Consider the following 24,387-nt stretch of genomic DNA (forward strand, 5'->3'; position numbering starts at 1 on the left):
TTAAAATGTTTACTGTTTATTATCAATTTCATAACATTTCCTTAAAACAATAAAATATATTTAATAAACTTGATTTCTCAAATACAGACATTCAGTTGCCTCTGATAGGATGTTAAATAGGCAGATCTTATTAATAGTGAGTTTAAATCATTATAAAAGAAGATAATGTGATTTCATTTCAAACTTATCCAAAAGTATAAAGCTTGCAAAATATCAAGCTTACATTCAACCATGATACTATAAAGAGTTTAAAATTGAAATATTAATAAAATGCTTTGCTAAAACATAGACTTCTCTCCTTAAAAGTCACAGTATGTGCTCCAAAAGAAGTCCCCATTTTAAGATATTTGCACATAATTTTAGAGAAATTAACTGTTGCACACTGCATGTCAACTTACTCTTTATAGAATAAAAAATACAGAAGGCAAGAATAAAAACATAAAATATTCTTTTTATATAAACTTATGCAGCAAGAAAATTTTCTATAGTAAAGATTACTACATATGAATATAAATATGAATAATATATATCCATTTCCAATAGAACATATAAAATTATTTTGACATTCTCAAATTTTAAGTATTAAAAATAATTTTATTTAAAATAATTTTCAAATAATTAAGTTCTAAAGCATGCATAGTACCTGCACATCCTCTGCAGTCTGTAACACAGATCCTGTCCCTTCTATGTACCTCCCATAACTGAAAAATTAACACAAATATTATCTAATGTATTTAATGCAAAATTTCTTAAATATTTCCTGAATAAATTAATCAATCTACATAATTCTATCCTTCTGCAATATTCTGGATATCATCACATAAATAGGCTTAATGATTTAATAATAACTGGGTGAGGGGTATAAGGTCATTTTATTTAAGCTTCTCAGACACTAAATTTGGAAGTTTTTTGAGTTGTGTAAATACTATTTTGAATTATGTATTATCAATTGCCATTTCTTTGTACTGTCATTTTTTAAATGTTCATCACTTGTAAGTATGAACTTGTTCCAATTTTATATCTAAAAACTATTCCATACTTATATCCCTTCTACTTTAAACCAAATGTTAGGCAGGTAAAAATAAATTGCTGCTCTTTTTTTTATAATGCCAGACCATCATTTCTTCTCATGAACACAAGGTCCCACTCTCCAGTATCATGACAAACGTGCGCCCACTCAATATGCATCTGCCTCTGTAACACAGTACATTTTTCCTCTTTCTGTACAACAATGAGAATACTACAAGGTATTAGTAATATTTCTTCCCCTAAGATCATTGCCAAGCTGGTTGTTCAACATATTATCAGTATTATTTTTCCTAATAGATCAATTTTAAGTATAAATTAAAGAAAGGAGGCAGCTGATCGATGTTTCTCTCTCATCGATGTTTCTAACTCTCTATCTCTCTCCCTTCCTCTCTGTAAAAAATCAATAAAATATATAAAAAATAAAAATAAAAAAAATAAATTAAAGAAAGTCACAGCAGGGAAAAATTGTTATCAAATTGTTTTCTCACATATTATATATGTATATTTGTATTATCCACACTAAAATGGACTTTTACAGTAAGGCTTCTTTTATACCATCTTTATAGCTACAAAAAATGCAAAGCTGTTTTTTATTATAAAATTGATGTCTTGTTTTATTAGAATCCTAAAAAGAACCTATTAGACTTGGAAAAAGACAACAGCTGAGTGAAGTCTTTTAAGGTAATGAAAAGCAATAAACCTGTTCTCCCGGAAGTACAGGGGCAAAGTATGATAAAATCAGAATGAATCTGGTATGATTATATCATGAACATAGTGTCTTGTGCAAGATAGGTAGCTAGTAAGTAAAAAGAGAAGACTACATATCAAATGAAGTTGAATGGAATTAACAAAGCTGAATCAGGGATCTTTCACATTTTCTGAAAAGACCTAAATTTTCCCTTCTTTCTAGGTTTTAAAATATTGGTGTGAAAACATATTAACATTCAAGAAATAACCCAAAGGTAACCAGTAAAAGAAATGATGCTATACCCATACCACGAGAATAGAAAAGTTCTTTATGTACTTATATGCAATAATACCCAATTTATATTGTGCAAAATAAAAGGGGGGCACATACATAAAAATAGATATAATATGTTACCACTTCTTAAAGGAGGGGGCAAAATATAGATGTGTATTTAAATGCACCTTCACACATAATACCTCTGGAAGATGAGACAGTAAATTGAAATCACTGGTTACATGTAGTGAGGAAAACTGAATGGCCAAGACAGAGTAGAAGGGAGTCTTAAAATCTTAGTGCCTTTTGTAATTTGAACTAGGAGAATTTATTCTTATTTAAAAAACGGAATAAAATTTAAAATACACTCTAACATGAGCTAGATGATTCAATTTTGTATTTTGATACTAAAATTTAATTTCTTCTTATATATTGATCATGAGAGAAGACATAAACTTTTGAGGTCTGATGTGGCATAAAATGAAAGGTGCTAAAAAATTAGTAATTTACCCTGTATAGAAACCATGTTTTACGCTCCCATGGAAGTCACCAGACAAATGGCATCATCTTTTATGAGCACTTTTATGGGTTGTTTATATAATGTTCTGCCAGAAGGACTTTTCACTCATGTATTCTACTGGAACATGAAAGCAGGTAATTAAGGGTGAAAAAAAACATTCTAGCAGAAACATTTTATAAAATGCTCCTTGTTTTGAGAAGAACTAAAAGAGACAACAGGTATAAAAAAAAAACCACCTGGTTATTTTGGATATACCATGAAGAGTCTCTCTTTAAAACCTACCCTTTTGTAAAGCACATGGATCTTCTGCAAGTGGGCTTAACAATGTCTAACAAAAGAGCATATCGCAGCAATGACTTTGGTGGTAAAAAGTACTGATTCATGTCAATATCATCTTCAAGAAAACCTTTTAGCATTTGCACAGAGAGGTCACTGTCCTGTTGATGTTTCCGCTCAATTTCTTCTGCAGTTTCAAGCTTAAAAAGAATGGCTTCTTTCCCTGAACACCGTCTGCTGCTATCAAAGCAAATATTTGGTTCAATTTTCTTTCCTTCAATTTTATTTACTGCATCTATTGCATGTTGTTGAGGATGTTCAGATTCCATTTTGGGAAACTCCATCAGTACCTGGCATTAAACAAAAATATACACATTGTCCAAAGCTTTATTAAAAATAAACGAAATTAATAATGTCCAGTCAACATTATGCAAAAATTATTTTAGCCTTTATAAAGTTGTCATTTGAAAGATAAAAAGTGTGGTTTATTTGTACTTATACGAGTTATTACAAGTTATTCTTCATATAGCTATAGTATCATCTGACTGCAGATTATTTACTTCATGGAGTTGCTGCTTTGTGTATTTATTAATAAAAAAATTCAACAAAGTAACAGGAAATATGTTGACTAAATGTAGAGCATCATATCTGTGAAAAAAGTTTAGAAGCAACATTAACATTTCTAGAAAATGCACTTTGGATTCAAGTTTGCCATCCCCTTCATCAAAGAAGAAAAACTGGAACATACCCAAGATCTAAAGGAAAACTAGTAATTAAAAAAAGAAAAGCACTTTTCACTCTGAAAGGGTATTTCTACTCCTGATTCCCATAGGAAAAACTTGTTTATGCAAAACATGTAACCATGTATAATGTCCTATTTTGTACAAAAAAAAAAAAAAAAGTTCCAGGAATTTTTAATGAAGTCTTTGTTACAATGCTTTGTACATTCTTTTTGGAATTGCCCACTATGGGAAGGGAGATGTATTGGGACTGTATTGCAGGGGATTAAAATGACACTATTGACCCCCTGTAGGACATGACTTTTAGGTTCTCACCTGTGATAGTTATGGAGAGCTTCACTGAACCACTGAAACTCTATTATTCAGACCAATTGCTGAGAGAAGGATGTTTAACTACTTGCACAATTAGATAGACTATCTATAGCAACTGAGCATTTTATTGTAGTTTGTAGTACTCATTACTACATTTAATCAATTAAAGCTAAATAGCACTGACTTCAATGAAAACGGAACCAACGGATTTTGTTGAGAGAAAAAGAGGGTAACTGCACTAATGGTAATTTTTTAAACTTTTAACTCATTCTTTTTTCTAATGATGAAAGAAAATTTTTGTTTTGTTTAAACCGCAGTGGTTCTCAACCTGTGGGTTGCGAACAATGAAAATACATCCTGCATATCAGATGTTTACATTACGATTCATAACAGTAGCAAAATTACAGTTATGAAGTAGCAACAAAAATAATTTTATGGTTGGGGGTCACCACAACATGAGGAACTATATTAAACGGTCGCAGCATTAGGAAGGTTGAGAACCACTAGTTTAAGGCAATAAATATGGCACCAGGAGAAAAAAAAGCCTAGCAGTGGTCAGCAAACTCATTAGTCAACAGAGCCAAATATCAACAGTACAATGATTAAAGTTTCTTTTGAGAGCCCAATTTTTTAAACTTAAACTATATAGGTAGGTACATTGTTATTAACTTAATTAGGGTACTCCAAAGGCTTAGGAAGAGCCACACTCAAGGGGCCAAAGAGCCGCATGTGGCTCACGAGCCGCAGTTTGCCGACCACGGGCTAGGCCCAGGGGATAGACCTATGCATGGTCTATATTACAGACTCAATAAGATACATAGAAGCCTCTACAACGTAGTTCTTGAAATAAATGAGCAGATTCAATATATTTACTATATATATATATATATTATAATGATGATGATAACAACAACCATAACAATACCTGACCAGGGGCTTGAAAAGGTAATGGCTCTGACTGAAGCTTTGCAATAAGGAAATACCGTAGTCTTGAATTTGGAATGCCAAGCTGGAAATAAAAGAGATCTCTATCAACTGTTAGCACCTAGTAAAGAGCCTCATACAGGTATATATTTAGCCTGTGCAATAAAAAATTCTGTTACTGAGTTGTGGAAGACTACTTTGCACAAACCCTTAAACCCTTTAAACTGCTGCTTTGTACCTTTATTTTGAATTAAATAAAGATTGAATCTGATAAATCATATGTCTATGAGTCACTTTAATTTTATATTTTCCAGGTAAGAAGTTATATAGAAATTTTTACATTCATTATTGATAATATAGTAACTATAAAATATAGTTATTCTTGGGTATTTATTAACTCATTTTATTAAAAAAAAGAAGGATTCACTACATTTTAAAGTTAAAGGGCAATAAATATTAAAATTAGAGATCAGATACATTGCCAATTTTCACAGTGGGACATCTAATTTTTTTATTGGTGTTAATTTCTTTTTAGGTTTAAAGTGTAATATTAGCTTATACAGTCCATGAAGAACAGTTCCACATGCAAAGTAAGTGTTCATTCAATAAAGATTTATTGAATAAATGAACAGGCTGAAAGGAGTAAGATGGATAGAGGTTACAATCCCCTTACTATCTACAGCATCTATTTTCCCCCTTGATATCTGGGTTGACGATAATGTAGTTGACTATAAACCCTGGTCCAAAGAGAAGTCATTGTGAATGATAAGAATTTTTTAATGTACTTGCTTTGTAATCTTAGGATACACTTAAGTTCAATAAGAACAACAAAAAAATGAAAACAAAAACATGGACATCTAATTTTTGAAATGGGTTTTCTTTTCATTTCAGGGCAAAGTACTGTAAAACAGAAAAAGATGATAATAGGCTAACAAATAGAAAGACAAAATAAAAATAGACAATGATAATTATAATATCAAAGATGTACCAAATTCTTATAATAAGTTTCTTACCCATGAAATAGAAGCAATGTTTGCATATTAATGAAATGTCCCAATAAAAGGAATTAAAATATTATGATATGTTCATTTTTGTCTATTTTGGATTATTCTGAAGCATTACTAAACTATAGCACACCCATTTTGGAAATACCATATGGCACATAATTTCAAAACACACTTATTTTTTCTGTATAGAAAGAAAAATATATTCTCTATGAGCCTCAAGTTATATATTTTTCATAAAATAAGTATAAGTGAATCTATAAGCCTGTACTATATTCTTTAGAAAATAAAACCCATGTCTGAAGTAATTTTAAGATTTACCTATAATATTATCCAAATAGATCTATTCAGTGGTTGGCAAACTGCGGCTCGCGAGCCACATGCGGCTCTTTGGCCCCTAGAGTGTAGCTCTTCCACAAAATACCAACTTCTGCGCATGGGCCACGAAGTTTCAATCACACTGTAGGGTGGACCCGCATGTGGTATTTTGTGGAAGAGCCACACTCAAGGGGCCAAAGAGCCGCATGTGGCTCGCCAGCCGCAGTTTGCCGACCACTGTTCTTACTGATTCAAATTCCCTTTGAGAAAATGTATAAGAGTTTATAATTGCGGTACCTACAGAGGTTGGCGATAATAGAAATTCTTGGTACTGAAAGCCGCAATTTTCTATTGTTTTTATTAACAGGTCTCTGAAAAGACAAAAATAAAGGAAAATAAAAAAGAAACGCTTTCACCTTAAAGTTGGGAATCAGGTTCTTATATAAAATATTACATAAATTTCATTTTAACTGAAAACTGTTCCTCCACTCAAGTTGTTAGAAGTAGAATGATCCAAGGTCTTAAGTGCAGTACTTGAGAAATTACATTTCTCAAAAAAAAAAATGATAATTTCTATTTTAAATAAATACAGCTCTCAGATAATTTATCCAAACTGGTGAGAGATAGAATTGCCAATCTACTGATGCTAAATTTGCTATGGGAAATGGAACTATCTGTAGTAAGTCAGATGGGAGAACACTGCTAAAGACAGCAGCTAAATAAAAAGTGTGCATGCTTTCTCTCCAGCTGGGCTACCATCTTAAAGGGCTCCAACACATAGCTTACTGTATGACTGAAAAAGCCTGTCCACCGGACCAATTCTTTTTTTTTAATTTTTAAATTAAATTTATTGCAGTGACATGAGTTAATAAAATTATATAGGTTTCAAGTATACAATTCTATGATACATGATCCGTATATTGCATTGTGTGCCCATCACCTAAAGTCAAGTCTCCTTCTGTCACCATATATTTGGCCCCTTTACCCTTTATTACTCCCCCACACCTCCCTTCCCTCTGGCAACCACCAACCATGCTGTTGTCCGTGTCTGTGAGTTCTTATTTGCTTGTTTTTCTTATTTGTTCATTGTTGCTTACAGTTTTATATCCCACATATGAGTGAAATCATATGGTTCTTAACTTTTTATGTCTAACTTACTTTACTTAACATGATATTCTAAAGATTCTTCAACAGATGATTGGATAAAGAAGATATGGTACACATACACACTACTCAACCATAAGAAAAGATAAAATACTGCCATTTATGACAACATAAATGGATCTTAAGGGCCAATTCTTACTGAAAACATTTCTACTTCTAAAGAACTAAGCACCAATATAAGCAAGCTAAAATTGAGAAATATCATTCTTATTAAAATAATTGCTCATTCTAGAAAATTTCAAACATCAGAATGGGAGAGAATCAATTTAACTTAACTTAGTGATGCTTTTCAAAATCAATATTAATGAATAAAATATATAACATAAAATGTCAGAATGTACATGTTTATTTTTAAGATCTTTATTTCACAACAGCTAAGATGAACACAGGACAAATACATGCTTTACCTTGCAGAAGATACTTCAAAACCTTTAACATTTTCTAAAAGAATATACTTCGGTAATGTCTGTAACCTAAAAACAATACAAAAACAAAACCAATAGAATTCCAAAAATCTCATTGTTAAGAAGAACAAAATGAAGAAATTCCTTATTTGTGGGAAATATGAGGTAAGCAATTTTCTAAACTCTCATTTTTTATAAAAGAATTATATAAGGGATGAAGATAACTCATATTTTATTCATTTTCCCCATAATCACAGCATACCTGATAAATTTAACATTTGAAATGTTAATTTCCATTGAGTTTATCTCAAAACATGGGTTCACACAGAGCCTCTGATGCAACTCAAAGGCTGCCATTTACACAGGGCTAGCACAGGCTTCCAGGCCATGGACAACAGCATTCGCTAACAGACGCTTCATCTGCATTAATACTATGAGCAGAGGCAACAGAATTTAGCTATTAGGCTGTAATTCCCTGTCACTCACTGTAGTGGCAACTGTGGAATCAGCGAACATTTGCAGTTATCTTATTCCTCATGGCAGAAGATAAATGACATGCACAGTATCTGCAGGCAGCATGTATAAACTGCTAATCTCTATAAAATGTCCATCACATTCTGCCAGATCCACGGTTTTAAATTTAAGGTAAGCTTGTACAGGAATCTATGGTTTTTACCTTGGGAGAATATCTAGAATATATAAGAAGCTATTCGTCCTTGGATCAGTCACATCACCTTGCAGACCAATTCTAAAGGGATTGAGAAAGCACAAGTAAGTTTATCAAAAATCTTATATAAAGATATCAAATCTCTTTTAAAAAGTCACAACTGCCCTAACAGGTTTGGCTCAGTGGATAGAGCATTGGCCTGCAGACTGAAAGGTCCCAGGTTCGATTCCGGTCAAGGGCATGTACCTTGGTTGTGGGCACATCCCCAGTAGGGAATATGCAGGAGGCAGCTGATCAATGCTTCTCTCTTCATCGATGTTTCTAATTCTCTATCCCTCTCCCCTCCTCTCTGTAAAAAATCAATAAAATATATTTTAAAAGTAAAAATAAATAAAAAAATAAAAAGTCACAACCAAGTGAATTAAAATTAATTGGTCTTCACAATAAATATGATCATCTTTGTTGCACAGAGAACAAAATGCACTTTTTCATTTATTTTTTTTAAAAAGCCTTGCCTATCTAATAAACAAACTTAAAATTTATTTCTACAAAACAAAATGCCAAACAATTTACATGAGACAAAGAAGAAAAAAAAGTGAATGAAGAATAAAATCAATCACTCTCCTAATATAGCTTGGATTGGGAAAGATACACACACACAATTGCTGATGGCACTATTTGCTCTGTCCAGGTGAGACAACAAAAGTTCTAATGAATGAGCTGGTTGGGTAGGAAGGCTATATGAGCTGATAGCGTTGGTGACTTATCATCATCTAAGCCGATCAGAGTAGTAGATAAGACTAAGACAATCTTGTCCAATGTAAAAAGGAAAAACTTAAGCTGAAGGCTTGATTCTACAAGCAGGAGTTGTAACTTGGTTGCACTAATAAGATCAAAACAGATCATGTAAACAGGCAGTAGCTGGACTAGTAGTTATTCCTTACAAATAAGATTTAATGTAATTATCTAACCATTATGCTATACACCTGAAACTAATCTACAGGTGTATAGCAGGCAGGTGAGGGGTTAGTAGCCAGCAGTCCCGGATTGCGAGAGGGATATCCGACTGCCGGTTTAGGCCCGATCCCTGTAAACCAGCAGTAGGACATCATTCGAGGGGTCCCAGATTGAGAGGGTGCAGGCCGGGCTGAGGAACACCCCTTCCCCCATGCACAAATTTCATGCACCAGGCCACTAGTCCTATCTAATAAAAGAGAAACATGGTAATTAGCGTACGACCACTAATAAAAGAAAAACATGCAAATTGGTGTCACTCTGCTACACCCACAAGCCATGCCCACCAGCCAATCAGGAGCAAGTATGCAAATTAACCCAACTAAGATGGCGGCGGCCACGGAGCTGCGAGCAGGAGGCTTGGGTTGCCCCCGGCAATGGAGGAAGCCAAGCTTCCCACCAGCCCTGGAATCTGCTCAAGGCAACAAAGTTTCAATTATAGAAGATAAATAAATCCCAGATACCTGCTTCCCGCCACTCAAGGAGGCGCTAAAAAAAAATGAAAAAAAGAAGGGGCTGGGAGCTTGGGTCGCCAGGAGCAGTGGCCATCCAGCAAACAGCCATCAGTCCCTCACCCAGGCTGGCCAGGCACCCCAGTGGGACCCCCTACCCTGAAGAGGGTGTGGCCAGCCTGAAAACAGCTCTCAGCCCCTCACCCAGGCTGGCCATACACTCATGGGGTGAGGGTCCCTGCTGGGGGCTTGGCCAGCCTGCAAACAGCCATCAGCCTCTCACCCAAGCTGGCCACGCACCCCCAGCCGGGACCCTCACCCCATGGGGGCGTGGCTGGCCTGCAAACCACCACAGGCTCCTCGCCCAGGCCACCCCACACCCCAAAGGTACCCCCACCCTGATCCGGGACACCCTTCAGGGCAAACCAGCCAGCCCCACCCATGCACCAGCCCTCTAGCTATACTAATAAAAGGGTAATATACTAATTAGACTGGGAGACCTTCCAGGAGACCTTCCGGACATTGTTCTGGACAAAGCCATGGTGGTGGGGCCAAGGTATTGGTGGTTAGAGGCCAAGAGGGGAGGGCAGTTGTGGGTGATAAGGCTGGTGGGGGACGGGGCCGTTGGGGGTAAGCATACCATCAAGGGGGCCAGTTGGGGGCAAGCAGTCCGTCAATGGGGGTCAGTTGGACGTGATCAGGACAGCGGGGGGAACAGTTTGGAGTGAGCAGGCCAGCATGGGGGGCAATGGGGAGGTGAGCAGACTGGCAGGGGAGGCAGTTGGGGGCGAGCAGGAAGAGTGATTAGGGGCAATCAGGCAGGCAGGCAGGCAGGTGAGCGGTTAGTAGCCAGCAGTCCCGGATTGCGAGAGGGATGTCTGACTGCCGGTTTAGGCCCGATCCCTGTAAACCAGCAGTAGGACATCATTCGAGGGGTCCCAGATTGAAGAGGGTGCAGGACGGGCTAAGGAACACCCCCTCCCCCATGCACAAATTTCATGCACCAGGCCACTAGTCCTATCTAATAAAAGAGAAACATGGTAATTAGCATACGACCACTACCCTTCCCATTGGCTAATCAGGGCGATATGCAAATTAACTGCTAGCCAAGATGGCAGCTGGCAGCCAGGCAGCTGGAAGCGAACATGAGGCTTGCTTGCTTCAGTGATGGAGGACTCCAACGTTCCCCACCTGCCGCTGCCGGTCTCTGAGCTGCAACTCTAAGCAACTATGTTACAAATATAGAAGCTAAACAAAACCCCCGAAACCTGCTTTAGGCGCCAGGCTTCAGCCAGCAGGATCGCAACATTGTTTCAAATACAGAAGGTAAACAAAGGCCAGAAACCTGCTTTCAGGAGCGGAGGCCTAAGAGCAGGAGCCTCAGAGCTAAAGCTAGCCCAGAATAAAAAAAAGAAAAAGAAAAAAAGGAGAGGTTGGGAGCTTCAGTCGGCCTGAAAACAGCCCTCAGCCCCTCACCCAGACTGGCCAGGCACCCCAGTGGGGACCCCCACCCTGAAGGGGGTGTGACCAGATGCAAACAGCCATCATCCCCTCATCCAGGCTGGCCAGGCACCCCAGTGGGGACCCCCACCCTGATCCAGGACACCCTTCAGAGCAAACCAGCTGGCCCCCAACCGTGCACCCGGCCTCTATCCTATATAGTAAAAGGGTAATATGCCTCCCAACACCGGGATCAGTGTGACGGGGGCAGCGCCCAAACCCCCTGATCGCCCTGCGGCTCTGTGTGTGACAGGGGGCGGGGCCACAACCTCCCTATCTTCCCTGCTCTGTTCATGACAGGGGAAGGCTCACCAACCCCCTGATCAGCCCTGCTCTGTGCCTGATAGGGGGGAGCTCCCCAACCCCCTGATTGCCCTGCAGCTCTGTGTGTGACAGGGTGCGGCGCCCCAACTCCCCCCCCCACCCCCGCCATGGGCCCTGATCTGTGTGTGACGGGGTAGAGCCATAACCTCCCCATCGGCCCTGCCCTGAGTGTGACAGTGGTGGCGGCCCAACCCCCTGATCTGCCCTGCACTGTGTGTGACAGGGGGCGGTGCCCCAACTGCCCTATCGGCCCTACTCTGTGAGTGACAGGGGGGAACTCCCCAAACCCCTGATGGGCCCTACTCTGTGCATGACAGGGGGGAGCTCCCCAACTCCCTGATTGAGCCTGCTCTGTGCGTGACAGGGTACGGAGCCCCAACCCCCCAGATGGGCCCTGCTCTGTGAGTGACAGGGGGCAGCGCCCCAACCCCCCGATTGGCCCTGCTCTGTGCATGACAGGGGGTGGTGCCGCAACATCCCCATCAACCCTGCCTTGAGTGTGACAGGGGAAGTGCCCCAACCCCCCAATCAGCCCTACCCTGAGCATGACTGAGGGTGGCATCGCAACCTTCCGATCCGCCCTGCTGTGCATGACAGGGGCGGCGCCTCAACTCCCCAATTGGCCCTGCTCTGAGCCCGACCAGGGGCTGCACCTAGGGAATGGGCCTGCCCTCTGCCACCCGGAAGCAGACCTAAGCCAGCAGGTCGTCATCTCCCTAGGGGTCCCAGACTGCAAGAGGGCACTGGCCGGGCTGAGGGACCCCCCCCTTCCCCCTGAGTGCACAAATTTTTGTGCACCGGGCCTCTAGTCTATATAATAAAAGCCTAAGCAATGGTTATGGCAGAACAACCAGAATGACTGGTCGCTATGATGCACACTGACCACCAGGGGGCAGACACTCAATGCAGGAGCTGCCCCCTGGTGGTCAGTGCGCTCTTACAGGGGGAGCACCGCTCAGCCAAAAGCAGGGCTCAGGGCTGGTAAGTGCCACGATGGTGGTGGGAGCCTTTCCCGCATCCGTGGCAGCGCTAAGGAGCAGCAAGCCATGTAGTAAGGAGCAGTAAGCAGGCGGGTGGTAAGGAGTGAGGGGTCCTGGACTGTGAGAGGGATGTGCGACTGTCGGCTTAGGCGCCTACCCCAGGCAGGAGAAAGAAATTAATACCTGGGTGCATTAAAAGTAGTCAGAAGAAAACCTGTAGGAGGACATCCCCCAAGGGGTCCCGGACTGCGAGAGGGCATAGGCTGGGCTGAGGGAACCCTCCCGCCTGGTGCACAAATTTCATGCACTGGGCCTCTAGTGTAAAATAATATTGAATGTCAATTGTAATTATAAACTTTTTTGAAAAAGATTTAAATGATCAAACAGAAAGGAAGACTTGGATTGGGCCTCAGGTGTAGAAAGAGAGGACCTTGCTACTTACTAGCTTCATAGTCTTACATAAGTAACTTAATATCATGTGTCAGTTTCCTCATTCATACCTAACAACAGGGCCAAAACCATCAGTGAACTTGAGGCTCCATGGGAAATTAGAGTGGACTTGAATAGACTACTCCGAAACCTTGGTTCCTCTCATTCTGCCCTTTCCTTTCAGCATTCTAACTGATGACAGTACTACAGAGTCAGTTACTGCTGCCAGCAGCATAAGACTATCACCTAGAACAGTGATGGCGAACCTATGACACGCGTGTCAGAGGTGACATGCGAACTCATTATTTTGGTTGATTTTTCTTTGTTAAATGGCATTTAAATATATAAAATAAATATCAAAAATATAAGTCTTTGTTTTACTATGGTTGCAAATATCAAAAAATTTCTATATGTGACATGGCACCAGAGTTCAGTTAGGGTTTTTCAAAATGCTGACACGCCGAGCTCAAAAGGTTCGCCATCACTGACCTAGAAACACTATAGCCATCATAACACCATATGCAGTGCAATGCATTACTCACATATTTGTGGTGATATTGACATAAACAAACCTACTGTGCTGCCAGTCCTATGAAAGTACAGCACATATAATTATTTATAGTACGTAATACTTGATAATGATAATAACCAACTATGTTGGTTACTTAATGGTTTATGTATTTACTATACTATATTTTTTATCATTATTCTAGAATGTACTCTTTCTACTTACTAAAATAAGTTTGCTGTAAAACAGTATGCCAGGTTACACTGGCAAGAGACATATATATACTAGGGGCCCAGTGCACGAATTTGTGCACCCTGAAAGGAACTGTGGGCCGCAAGGCTGTGGTGGGCACAGGGGCGGGTCTTGGCTCATCCTCCACGCCCCCTCCCAGCTCCTTCCGCCACGGACCCCGGTCCCCTTTCTGCCGGCAGTCCCACTCCCGCCACCACTGCTCCCACATGCTGATGGCACTGGCTCCACTCGCACCTGCTGATGGCGCAGAGCAATTGGGGCCAGTGCCAGAAGTGGGTGCGAGCAGGGCCAGCATCATCAGTGGGCGTGAGCGGTGGCTGCTGCCCCGATCACCTCTAAGGAATAGGGGGAGGTGGAGAAGCCCTCAGGGGCAATTGTGACTGGCAGCCATCACTCACACCTGCTGATGGTGTCGAGCAATCAGGACTGGGGCCAGGCACCGGCAGTGGGTACAAATGGCAGCTCTGGCGCCAGCTTTGGGTGCAAGCTGGGCCAGCGCCAGCAGTGGGTGCGAGCAGCGGCTCTCTCGCCAGCAGCAGGTGTGAGAAGTGGCTGCAGGCCCCAATCGCCCCTCAGGAACAAGGGGAAGTGGAGAAGCCCTGAGGGGCAATCGAGGCTGGCAGCCGCCACTCACACCCACTGACAGTGCTGAGCAATCGGGGCCAGCACTGGGTGTGAGCAGCAGCTCTGGTGCAGGCAGGGCTGGCGCCAGCAGCAGCACTGGGCAGGACCGCGGCACACGGGAGCAAAGAATTTTTAGTAACCACCAGAGGCTCATCCTGATGACAGCAACAGGCACCCCGCCTTGGTCTGGCACCCCCGCTCACCTGCTCCACCATCCCACCGTGGCCCATACCCACCATGTTCTGTGCTCTGCCACCTGCTGCCAATGCCTGCCATGTTCCCCACACGCCCCCTGGTGGTCAGCGCACGTCATAGTGACCAGTTGTTCAGTTGTTCAATTGTTCCACCATTCGGTCTATTTGCATATTAGGGTTTTATATATATAGATTATTTTTGCCATGTCTTTGATTGCATCATTTTGTCTTGTTTGATTTAATCTCATGTTGTTTCATAAGTTCAGTGTAGCCTAAGTGTACAGTGCGCATAAAGCCTACAGTAGTGTATAGCAATGTCCTAGGTCTTTAAATTCACTCACATTTACTTACTGACTCACCCAGAGCAACTTCCTGTCTTGCAAGTTCCATTCATGGTAAATACCCTATACAGGTGTAACATTTTTAATCTTTTATACCATATTTTTACTGTTCCTTTTCTATGTTTAGATATATAAATACTTACCATTGTGTTATAATTGCCTACAGTATTCAATTCTATACTGTAACATGCTGCACAGGTTTGTAGCCTGGGAGCAATAGGCTATGCCATGTAGCCTTGTTGTGTAGCAGGCTACACTGTCTAAGTTTGTGTAGGTGCGTCCTATGATGTTTGCACAATGACAAAATCGCCTAACTACACTTTTCTCAGAATGCATCTCCATAGTAAAGTGGTGCATGACTATATCTTCTCAGGTAGGTATAGAGGTCTGTCATAGTCACTGTATATCTACTGACCAAATTACTTTGCTCATTTGGCAGTAATTGCTATATCCTTCATAATTAATACTAAATTATAAATAAACTAGAGGCCCGGTACACAAATTCGTACATGGGTGAGGTCCGGCCAGTCCGCCCTGATCGGGGTCAATTGGGCCGGGCCGGCCTGGGGAAGGGGCCACGGGTGGTTGGCGGGCTGGCCCTGCTCCCTGGTTGAACTCCTGGTTGAACTCCCAGTCGAACTCCCGATCGAGGGGACAATTTGCATATTAGCCTTATACAGGATGAGTAGATAAAAGGAATTATTTATAAAAAATTCAAAACTATGAAAATACAGCTAATAGACTTCAAAGTGTCCATGCTCAAAACTATGGTATGATTTGATTTAATAAGTTCTTCAAAAGTACTCTTTCTCAACAGAGAAATATTTATTATACATACCTTGTGAATGGTTGACAGGGAGGGCTCATTAAAATCATATTGAAAGATAATCTATCAAACTCTTCTAATGAAATGCCCTAAGGAAAGAACAATTGGGGGAATGAAAAAAAAATGTATAGAATAGGAAAGGAGAAAAATGCTAATTATAACTAAATATATCAAAAATTATACCAGTTAATAGTTTTATTTACAATACTTAAAAGTTTATATAACACAATACTTTTCAAATCAACGTCAGTTAGACTAATTTTCCAAAGGAATCTTGTGATGGAACCAAAGTTATGAAAAATTAAGTGTCTGTCCCCAAGTCCCATAGCCAGCCAAAGCAGAGCTGTCACACTCCTTTCCTGGACCCACAACACCTCAAGTTTAGCACTGTTGTATTTCCCAGAGTCAAACATGGAGAATTATATAACTAATGATTTTCAGCCTAGGGTCTAAGAAATTTTTAAACACCTCTCTAACAATATTTTTTAATTTAGGAAATGTGATGTACTGACCAGTAGCCATCCCTTTCATGTATATCTGTTAATATACCAGCAAATGGAAAAAGGTACCATTTTTCAATTATGCACACTATTTATTGTTTTATACTTGTATGTAAGCAAAAAATTTCAAAAGGCTGTAGATAAGATTATCCGAAATAATCCCTACCAGACTAAGTAGTTGGAAAATGTGTTATTTTGCTCCTGTTTTATACAATATAGAGAAGCATAAATCCATGGGTTTGCCACTCATGAAGTCCTCTTAGAGTGCACTCTTAACCAGAAACTTAAATCGACAAGCCTAGAAACACAACATTCCTAATTATGACACATTTCTAAGAAGTTTAAGTATATACTAGTAAATAAAGCAGGAAAAAACTTTATTCTGAGTTCTGTAAAGGCTGAATTAATCCAGGGAATACATATTATTAGTTGTCTCTATTGTATTAAAAGTTTAAATGTACGTGTACATCATTTTTAAATCTCAGGCTTTTAAGTAGTTCAGCATATATATGTAAAATGAAATCGAAATTAAATACGAATGCTGAAGAAAATCTGAAAATCATGCAATGACCAGTCTGTCAGAAAACACGAGGTAAGGCAATACAAGTAGACAGCACGTCACACTCAAGACAATGGCGCCAGCACAGGGCCATGTGATAAGCAACTTACAGATTTCACAACTGAAATGTGGATTGATTAAAACTAAATTCTTAAAACTGAAGTAAAAATAAAACAATAGCCCTGGCTGGTTTGGCTCAGTGGATAGAGCGTTCGTCTGTGGACTGAAAGGCCCCATGTTTGATTCCGGTCAAGAGCACATGCCTGGGTTGTGGGCTCGATCCCCAGTTCGGGGCGTGCAGGAGGCAGCTGATCAATGATTCTCTCTCATTGATATTTTTCTCTTTCTCTCCCTTCCTCTCTGAAATCAATAAAAATATATTTTAAAAAATAAATAAAAAATAAAACAATAATCTTTTATATCAGGAACATCCTATGTCTAGAATCTAAAGGAAGTAAAGAGTTAATATCGCCAATACAGCTAGACATAAAAAATTACACTTTTCAAGGAATGTAGTGATTGTTTTTAAATTAATCCACAATGGAGGATATTTTTTCCATTGATTTTTTAGAGAGAGTGAAAAGGAGGGATGGGGGGAGAGAGAAGGAGAGAGAGAAATATCGATTTCAGAGAGACACAGTGACTGGTTGCCTCCAGCATGCACCCTGACTGGGGCCAGGGATCAAACCTGCAACCCAGGTATATACACTTGATGGGGAATTGAACCTGTAACCTTTCGGTGCTCACAGTTGACACTCTAACTACTGACCCACACCAGCCACCAGTGATTTTTCATAGTGCAATCCAAATGATAGAGCAGTTATACAAAAAATAATCACTCACACTTTTCACAACTTTATTTAACCTGGCATTCTAGGTCAGTAAATGTGTTGGGATTCAAGTAATGGAGATACACAAATTATTTTTAATACAGTTAACCCTTGAACAACATGGGTATGAACTCCATGGGTCCATTTATTCATGAATTTTTAAAAATAAATACCTGTGGAGAAACCAAGATGGTGGCATAGGTAAATACCGGAAATTGCTGCCTCGCACACCACTTCAAAAATACAACTAAAAGACAAAACGGACATCATCCAGAAGCACAAGAAGGCTGGCTGAGTAGAAATTCTACAACTAGAAAGAAAGAGAAAAGCACACTGAGACTCAGAGGAGGTGCGGAAGTAAAGTGCAGAGGTACGGAGGCGCACGCAGAAAGGGCTGGTGACTGAGGACACGGCTGTCTTTTTCAATCGGGAGGGAGTCTCAAGCTCCCGACTGCTCTGAACTCCAGTTCCGTAAGTCTCTGGGGACCAGACTCATACGGGGAGAAACTGGACTGTCTGGCATAGGTCGGAACTCAAGGGCAGCTTTCTCTCAGAGGTGCTTGCAGCAATTACCGGGACAGAGATGCGGGTCCTCTTAGGGTCAGACTGAGGAGCAGCCATAGCTGCTTGCTCCACCCTGTTGATCCCCTAAGACCCCGCCCCACTCAAGCTGTGCGCAGAGGCTTTTGCATATGAAAGGCCTAGCCCTTTGCAATGTGAAAATTACCTAAAAACTGCAGCTGGGTCAGAGAGACCCAGAACTTCCAAAAGAAGGCCCAAGGCCCCACAGCAGCTTGCATTGCTTCACAGCTGGGCCTCAATCTGGGCACCTCCAAACCCCAAACAGAGAAGAGGAATCTGCAGATCTCTCCATAGCTCCTGCTGGGTAGCCTCAGGCAGAGGCTAAATTAGCACCTCCTTAGAGATCCAAGAGCCAGCGTACCCAGTGGTCAGAGTGGGACCATCCAGATTACAACTCCTCCGATCCATAAGGGACACACTCAGGGGGAAGACTCAGTGAGCACCAAAGCCCCACTGAAGCAAGTCTTGCCCCAGAAGGGTGTCTCTAGCACAGAAGTTCTCCCACTGCAAACACAGCTGATTCTCACAGCCAAAAGGCCTGGAGGTCAATTCCTCCCAGTAATACCTACAACAATCAAGGCTTAACTACAACAAGACTGTGCACAAAGCCCACAAAGGGGTGCACCAAGAGTGTCCACCTCAGGTAATTGGGGAGGCTGAGCCACTGGGCCCTACAGGACACCTAGCACAGAAAGCCACTCTATCAACACAGGGAAGCATAAAAAATGTGGAGACAAGGAAACAGGTCATAAATGACAGAAATGGAGGAAAGCAAACTACTGGATAGAGTTCAAAACCACACTTAAAAGGTTTTTCAAGAATTTTCTAGAAACCGCCAGTAAATTTAGTGAGGCCCTCAAGAAATCTAGTGAGACCCTCGAGGTTATGAAAAAGGACCAACTAGAAATTAAGCATATACTGACTGAAATAAAGAATATATTACAGCCCTGGCTGGTTTGGCTCAGTGGATAGAGCATCAGCCTGCAGACTCAAGGGTCCCAGGTTCGATTCCGGTCAAGGGCAACTTTTTTCAGAGTCGAAAGTTGTATGTGATGCATCTATTTGACAGACCTGGAGCAAGTACTCTCTGCTGCAAAGGTTCCAGTGCAGATGCAAGAAAAAAGGGTCATTGTGCTTTTACCTGTCTGATTGTGGCAGCCAAAATTGAATGGGGGAGTACAGGAGGGAACAAAAAAAAAAAAAGGTTGAACATGGAGTTTTGATGCACAAGGGTCAGTGCCCCTGCCTTCCATGTTGTTCAAGGGCCAACTGTAATTTGACTTTATTTTTAAATCTTCACCTGAGGATGTTCTTCTTGATTTGCGAGAGCGATAAAGAGAAACACTGAGGTGAAAAAAACATTGATCGCTTGCCTTCCATATGCACCCTAACCAGGGATTGAAACCACACAATGTAGGTAGTACGTGCCCTGACCAGGAATCTTACCTGTAACCCTTTAGTGTATGGGACAACACTCCAATCAACTGAGCCACCCAGCCAGGGCTCTAGTTTGACATTTTAGAGCTAATGGAAATCTATTCTTTTTTCATAACCTGGTCATACAAGTAAATAAAAACATCTTTGATTTCATAGAACATTAGATGAACTCAGTGTGGTAACAATGTTTATCACATGTTGATGAGCAGTTTTATTTGTCCCCCTATATTTTATTGATTTTTTTACAGAGAGGAAGGGAGAGGGAGAGTTAGAAACATTGATGAGAGAGAAACATCAATCAGCTGCCTCCTGCACAGTCCCCACTGGGGATGTGCCCACAACCAAGGTATATGCCTTTGACCGGAATCGAACCCGGAACCCCCCAGTCTGCAGGCCAACACTCTATCCACTGAGCCAACTGGGTCAGGGCACCCCTACTTTCTTTATTCCTCCTTTTCTCAGAATTTATTGGCTATTCTTATACTTAATTTAAACATTAGGAAGAACTTTGTAGATTAGAAAACAATTTTTGACAATTTTAGTGAATGTATAGTTAATCTAACTAAAATTTATATAATATTGTCATCCTATTCAATACCACAATGTGTTTCCATTTTTCAAATCTCTTTTATTCCCATGTGGGTTATGCAGTTTTCTTGTAAAGTTTATTTCTTGGTGTTTATAACTTTTACTTTGCTACTATAAATAGAAACTTTATTCTATTATATTTTATAACGTACTTTGCTTACATATAGTAAGTTGCTGGCTATCATAGCTTCGTAACCAGCCTATTTATTTATTTATTCAATTTATTAAGGTGACATTGGTTAATAAAATTATACAAGTTTCAGGTATTCAACTCTACAATGCATCATCTATATATTGTACTGTGTTTATCACCTCAAGTCTCCTTCCATCATCAGTTATCTCCCCTTACCTTCTTCTACCTCACCCCACACCCCTGCTCCCCTCTGGGACTCACCATACTGTTGTCTGTGTCATGAGTCTTTCTTTTATTTCCCCATTGCTTAATCCCTTCATCCTTCTCACCCAGGCCCGAAACCCCTCCCCTCTGACAGATGTCAGTTTCTTCTCTATATCCATGAGTCTGTTTTCACGCTGTTTGTTAATTTTATTCATTAGATTCCACATATAAGTGAAATCATATGGCACTTGTCTTTCTCTACTCAGCCTCCTCATTAAGTGCAACAATTGTTCTTCATACTATTTTAAGTTAACTATTAAATATACTGATAGCTCCTGTGCTATTTTTAGTACATTTTGTGTTTTCCAAGCATATACAATTATTCTTTGGAATCCTCCTTAGCATTTACATCAGTGGTTCTCAACGTTCTGGCCCTTTAAATACAGTTCCTCATGTTGTGACCCAACCATAAAATTATTTTCGTTGCTACTTCATAACTGTAATGTTGCTACTGTTATGAGTTGTAATGTAAATATCTGATATGCAGGATGGTCTTAGGCGACCCCTGTGAAAGGGTCGTTCGACCGCCAAAGGGGTCGCGACCCACAGATTGAGAACCACTGATTAATATACTATTTCTCTTGTGTGAGTGCATTAGCTAATATCCAAAACAATATTAAATAATAGTTCAAATCCTTCTCTTTTTTTATTATTTTAATGAGAATGCTTTTTTGAAGATTCTCCATTTAACATGTTACTGGATTTGGAGATATGTATATATGTGTGTGTATGTGTTTAAACACAAATATAGACACGTGCATGTGCACACATAAAACCAGTAGTAAGTGTCATATATATATTTTGTGGTATTATTCATTTGTTCTAATTTACTGAAAGATTAAAAATGACCAGGAAGATAATGGATTTTGTCAAATGTTTCCTAACATATAGCTTTGCTCTTTGTAATTATTAACATGTTGATTAATATTAATAGAATTTCTATATATTAAACTATTTTTGTATTCCCAAAACAAAATCCATTTTGGTTATGCTATATTATTCTTTTAATGTGCTTCAGATGTATTTAATTATATTTTACTCAGAATTACTGAGTTTAAATTCATAAAATAATGGTTTCCCTATTTTGTGGCATATAGTAGATATTCAATAAAATTCACTGAGTGGGTATTTCTTACCATTTCCTGCCCTATGAACTCTGATGTTATTTTGTACATTAATACACATGAGAATGGAACCTTTCTTAAGCATTTCAACAGTCATTATAAAGTAACTTTCTAAGACTCTTAAATGCTTTTTTGCCTTAAAGTCCATCTTTTCTAATATTAATTCTGAAACCCCTGTTGTCCTTTGTTGCCACTTGCCTGGTGTTTGCCCACTTTTTAGGTACAATATGATGTTCATTAAACAGTGTTCATCAATTAATTCACTAATATTTCAGAGTATCTACCATATGCCAGGCATTGTGCTAGGTGGGGGAATACAAAAATGAACATATACAAGCACGGTTTCCACTCACATATAGTTTATATAGTAGTGACTAAATAAATTACAGATTTTAGTTTTATTACTAGTTACCTTTATAACCGAGGAATCTGCTCCTGGTTAAAAACCTATATGTGATTTTTTTTAGGCTCATATATAGGCAATTACAAAGGCTGTCCCCAGCAGAAAAAGGCTTCACTGGGTAAGCTGTCCTAATACTCCAGAACTGGTGCATGGCCAGTGCATCTTAGTCTCAGAGGGAGATTGCAGTCAAGGTCTTGGGTCTCTTGGCCAGTCACGCTCTTCACATATTTGTATTTCTAGGTGTCTTTAGCTGAGGCCTTGGGCAGAGGTCCTCTTCAGGCGCCATCTATTTCTGCCAAAACCTCCTTACAGGAGGGAGAAACCGTGAAGATATTTCTCCCCTCTTTGACTAACAGCACTTTCCGCACCTAGCCTGACCCTCCCGGCCCCGACCTTCCACAACACTAAGGGCTCCCTCAACAGTGGGCTGGCCCCCATGTCTGAGCTGATCCACCAACTCCACCAACGTGCTCTTACAGGGGAAATAAAACAGGGGTGTTTGCATGTTCTTTGCTTTTTCAGAGACTTGCTTTTATCAACACAATATGTGATTAAGGCCTCACTCTTCCATTTTGCCATGTTGTTTTTATCAGCTACTCAACCCTCTGACAGCTCAGTTGTCTTTCCCAGCTCAGCTGAGCTCTTTACAATAACATTAAATATTGTCCTAAAAATCTATAGCTTCATTTACTTTTCAAAGAACAGACATAGTTTTTTTTTTTAATATATTTTATTGGTTTTTTACAGAGAGGAAGGGAGAGAGATAGTTAGAAACATCGATGAGAGAGAAACATCGGTCAGCTGCCTCCTGCACACCTCCTACTGGGGATGTGCCCGCAACCCAGGTACGTGCCCTTGACCGGAACCGAACCTGGGACCTTTCAGTCCGCAGGCCGATGCTCTAGCCACTGAGCCAAACCGGTTTCGGCAGAACAGACATAGTTTTTGAGTCTCATTTTCCTTTTCTACTCTAATTACATTATTATGTCTATACTGCAACAATTTACATATTCACCCTGATTTCTAACCATAATTTCTTTCCTAACAAGGCAGCTTCATTCCTAGGTTTTCTACTTTGATTCATCTCTTGCTTAGATTAAGTGACTGAGTCTTTTTTTTTTTTTTTTTTTTTTCAGAAGCACTATGGGTCCTGTAGTTCATGAGTTGCTGTAGGTTTTCTTTTTAGGAATTTTTTCATCTATTTCAGTTAATATTTTGGTTCCATTTGTTTTATCGTCTTCAGAGGCACTAATTACGTTTATTATGGATCACTTTTGTCTTTAGTAGTTATTATTTATTCTGCAACATTCTGATCTATATTCTTTTCCATTTATTTTGCTTTATTTTTCTCAAGCTCCATTCTTTTCTCAATTCTGACATGACTTTTATTTCTTTAATCATTTCATTTTTCTCCTGTTTGGTTTTTTCCAGACCACTGATACTTTTCAATTCCTACTATTTATTGTCTTATTGATTTTTGAGCTGTTATATATGTTTGAGTTCTTGTTTTAAAGATATCATGTTTTATTTTAATGCTTCAAGCTCCTGGAGATGTGTTTGAAATTTTATTGTTTCTTAACATAATTTTTCTGTTGTATATTCTGCTTTTTATATGTTCTTTGCCTTATTTAAAACATACTATCTTAGTATAGCCTCCAACTGGTTCCTGTCTAATTATTATTCATTTTTTAATGAAGGTTACGTGAATCTAGAACTTTGCTAAAAGATAGGTGAAACTGTGGCAGCTCTATTCAGAACAACCACACTGTCCCCAGGAAGAACCTGCAGTGTCCTTTAACCTAAGAGCGCGCCTCTGGCCCTGATCCATGTTCTCATATTCAGGGCAGGCAGGAAGCCTGCAGAGGCTGCAATGACTCTTTCAGCCTAGTTATCTATATTTTTAAATGTCTCTTCTGATTTTGAACAATCGCTGAGTATATTTTGTCTTTTCCCTTGTCATTCTTCCCTTTTTAATTTTGCACAAACTACGTAGAGGTTTGCATGCAATTTTGCCACCGTCATTCAATTTTGTACCAACTCCACTGCACTGACACTATTTTTCATAGTTTTTGTTGTAGCTTATGGCTAAATCCTATTTTAGTTAGTAATGATTTTCCATCCTCTCTTTTCTCTTCTTATTTCTATTAGGAAAATAAATAAAGTTTTGGAGTAGAAATCTATTTTCTATGCCACATTCAATCAGT

The 24,387-nt window shown here is 39.8% G+C and overlaps 1 protein-coding gene across 2 annotated transcripts in view; it reads right to left on the bottom strand.

Annotated features, from left to right (window-relative positions):
• The window catches only part of TRDMT1 (tRNA aspartic acid methyltransferase 1), a 59,291-nt gene that overhangs the window by 11,441 nt on the left and 23,463 nt on the right, over positions 1-24,387 (bottom strand). For both annotated transcript variants that reach the window (XM_081093753.1, XM_081093754.1), the window contains exons 3-9: positions 15,776-15,852; positions 8,329-8,400; positions 7,656-7,721; positions 6,386-6,455; positions 4,764-4,847; positions 2,793-3,136; positions 644-701 (exon numbers count right to left, since the gene is read on the bottom strand). In XM_081093753.1, coding sequence (XP_080949879.1) covers positions 644-701; positions 2,793-3,136; positions 4,764-4,847; positions 6,386-6,455; positions 7,656-7,721; positions 8,329-8,400; positions 15,776-15,852 — 771 coding nt within the window. The remainder of the gene's footprint in view (positions 1-643; positions 702-2,792; positions 3,137-4,763; positions 4,848-6,385; positions 6,456-7,655; positions 7,722-8,328; positions 8,401-15,775; positions 15,853-24,387) is intronic.

This window comes from Myotis nattereri (assembly GCF_964212035.1).
Source record: "Myotis nattereri genome assembly, chromosome: 1".
NCBI lineage: Eukaryota > Metazoa > Chordata > Mammalia > Chiroptera > Vespertilionidae > Myotis > Myotis nattereri.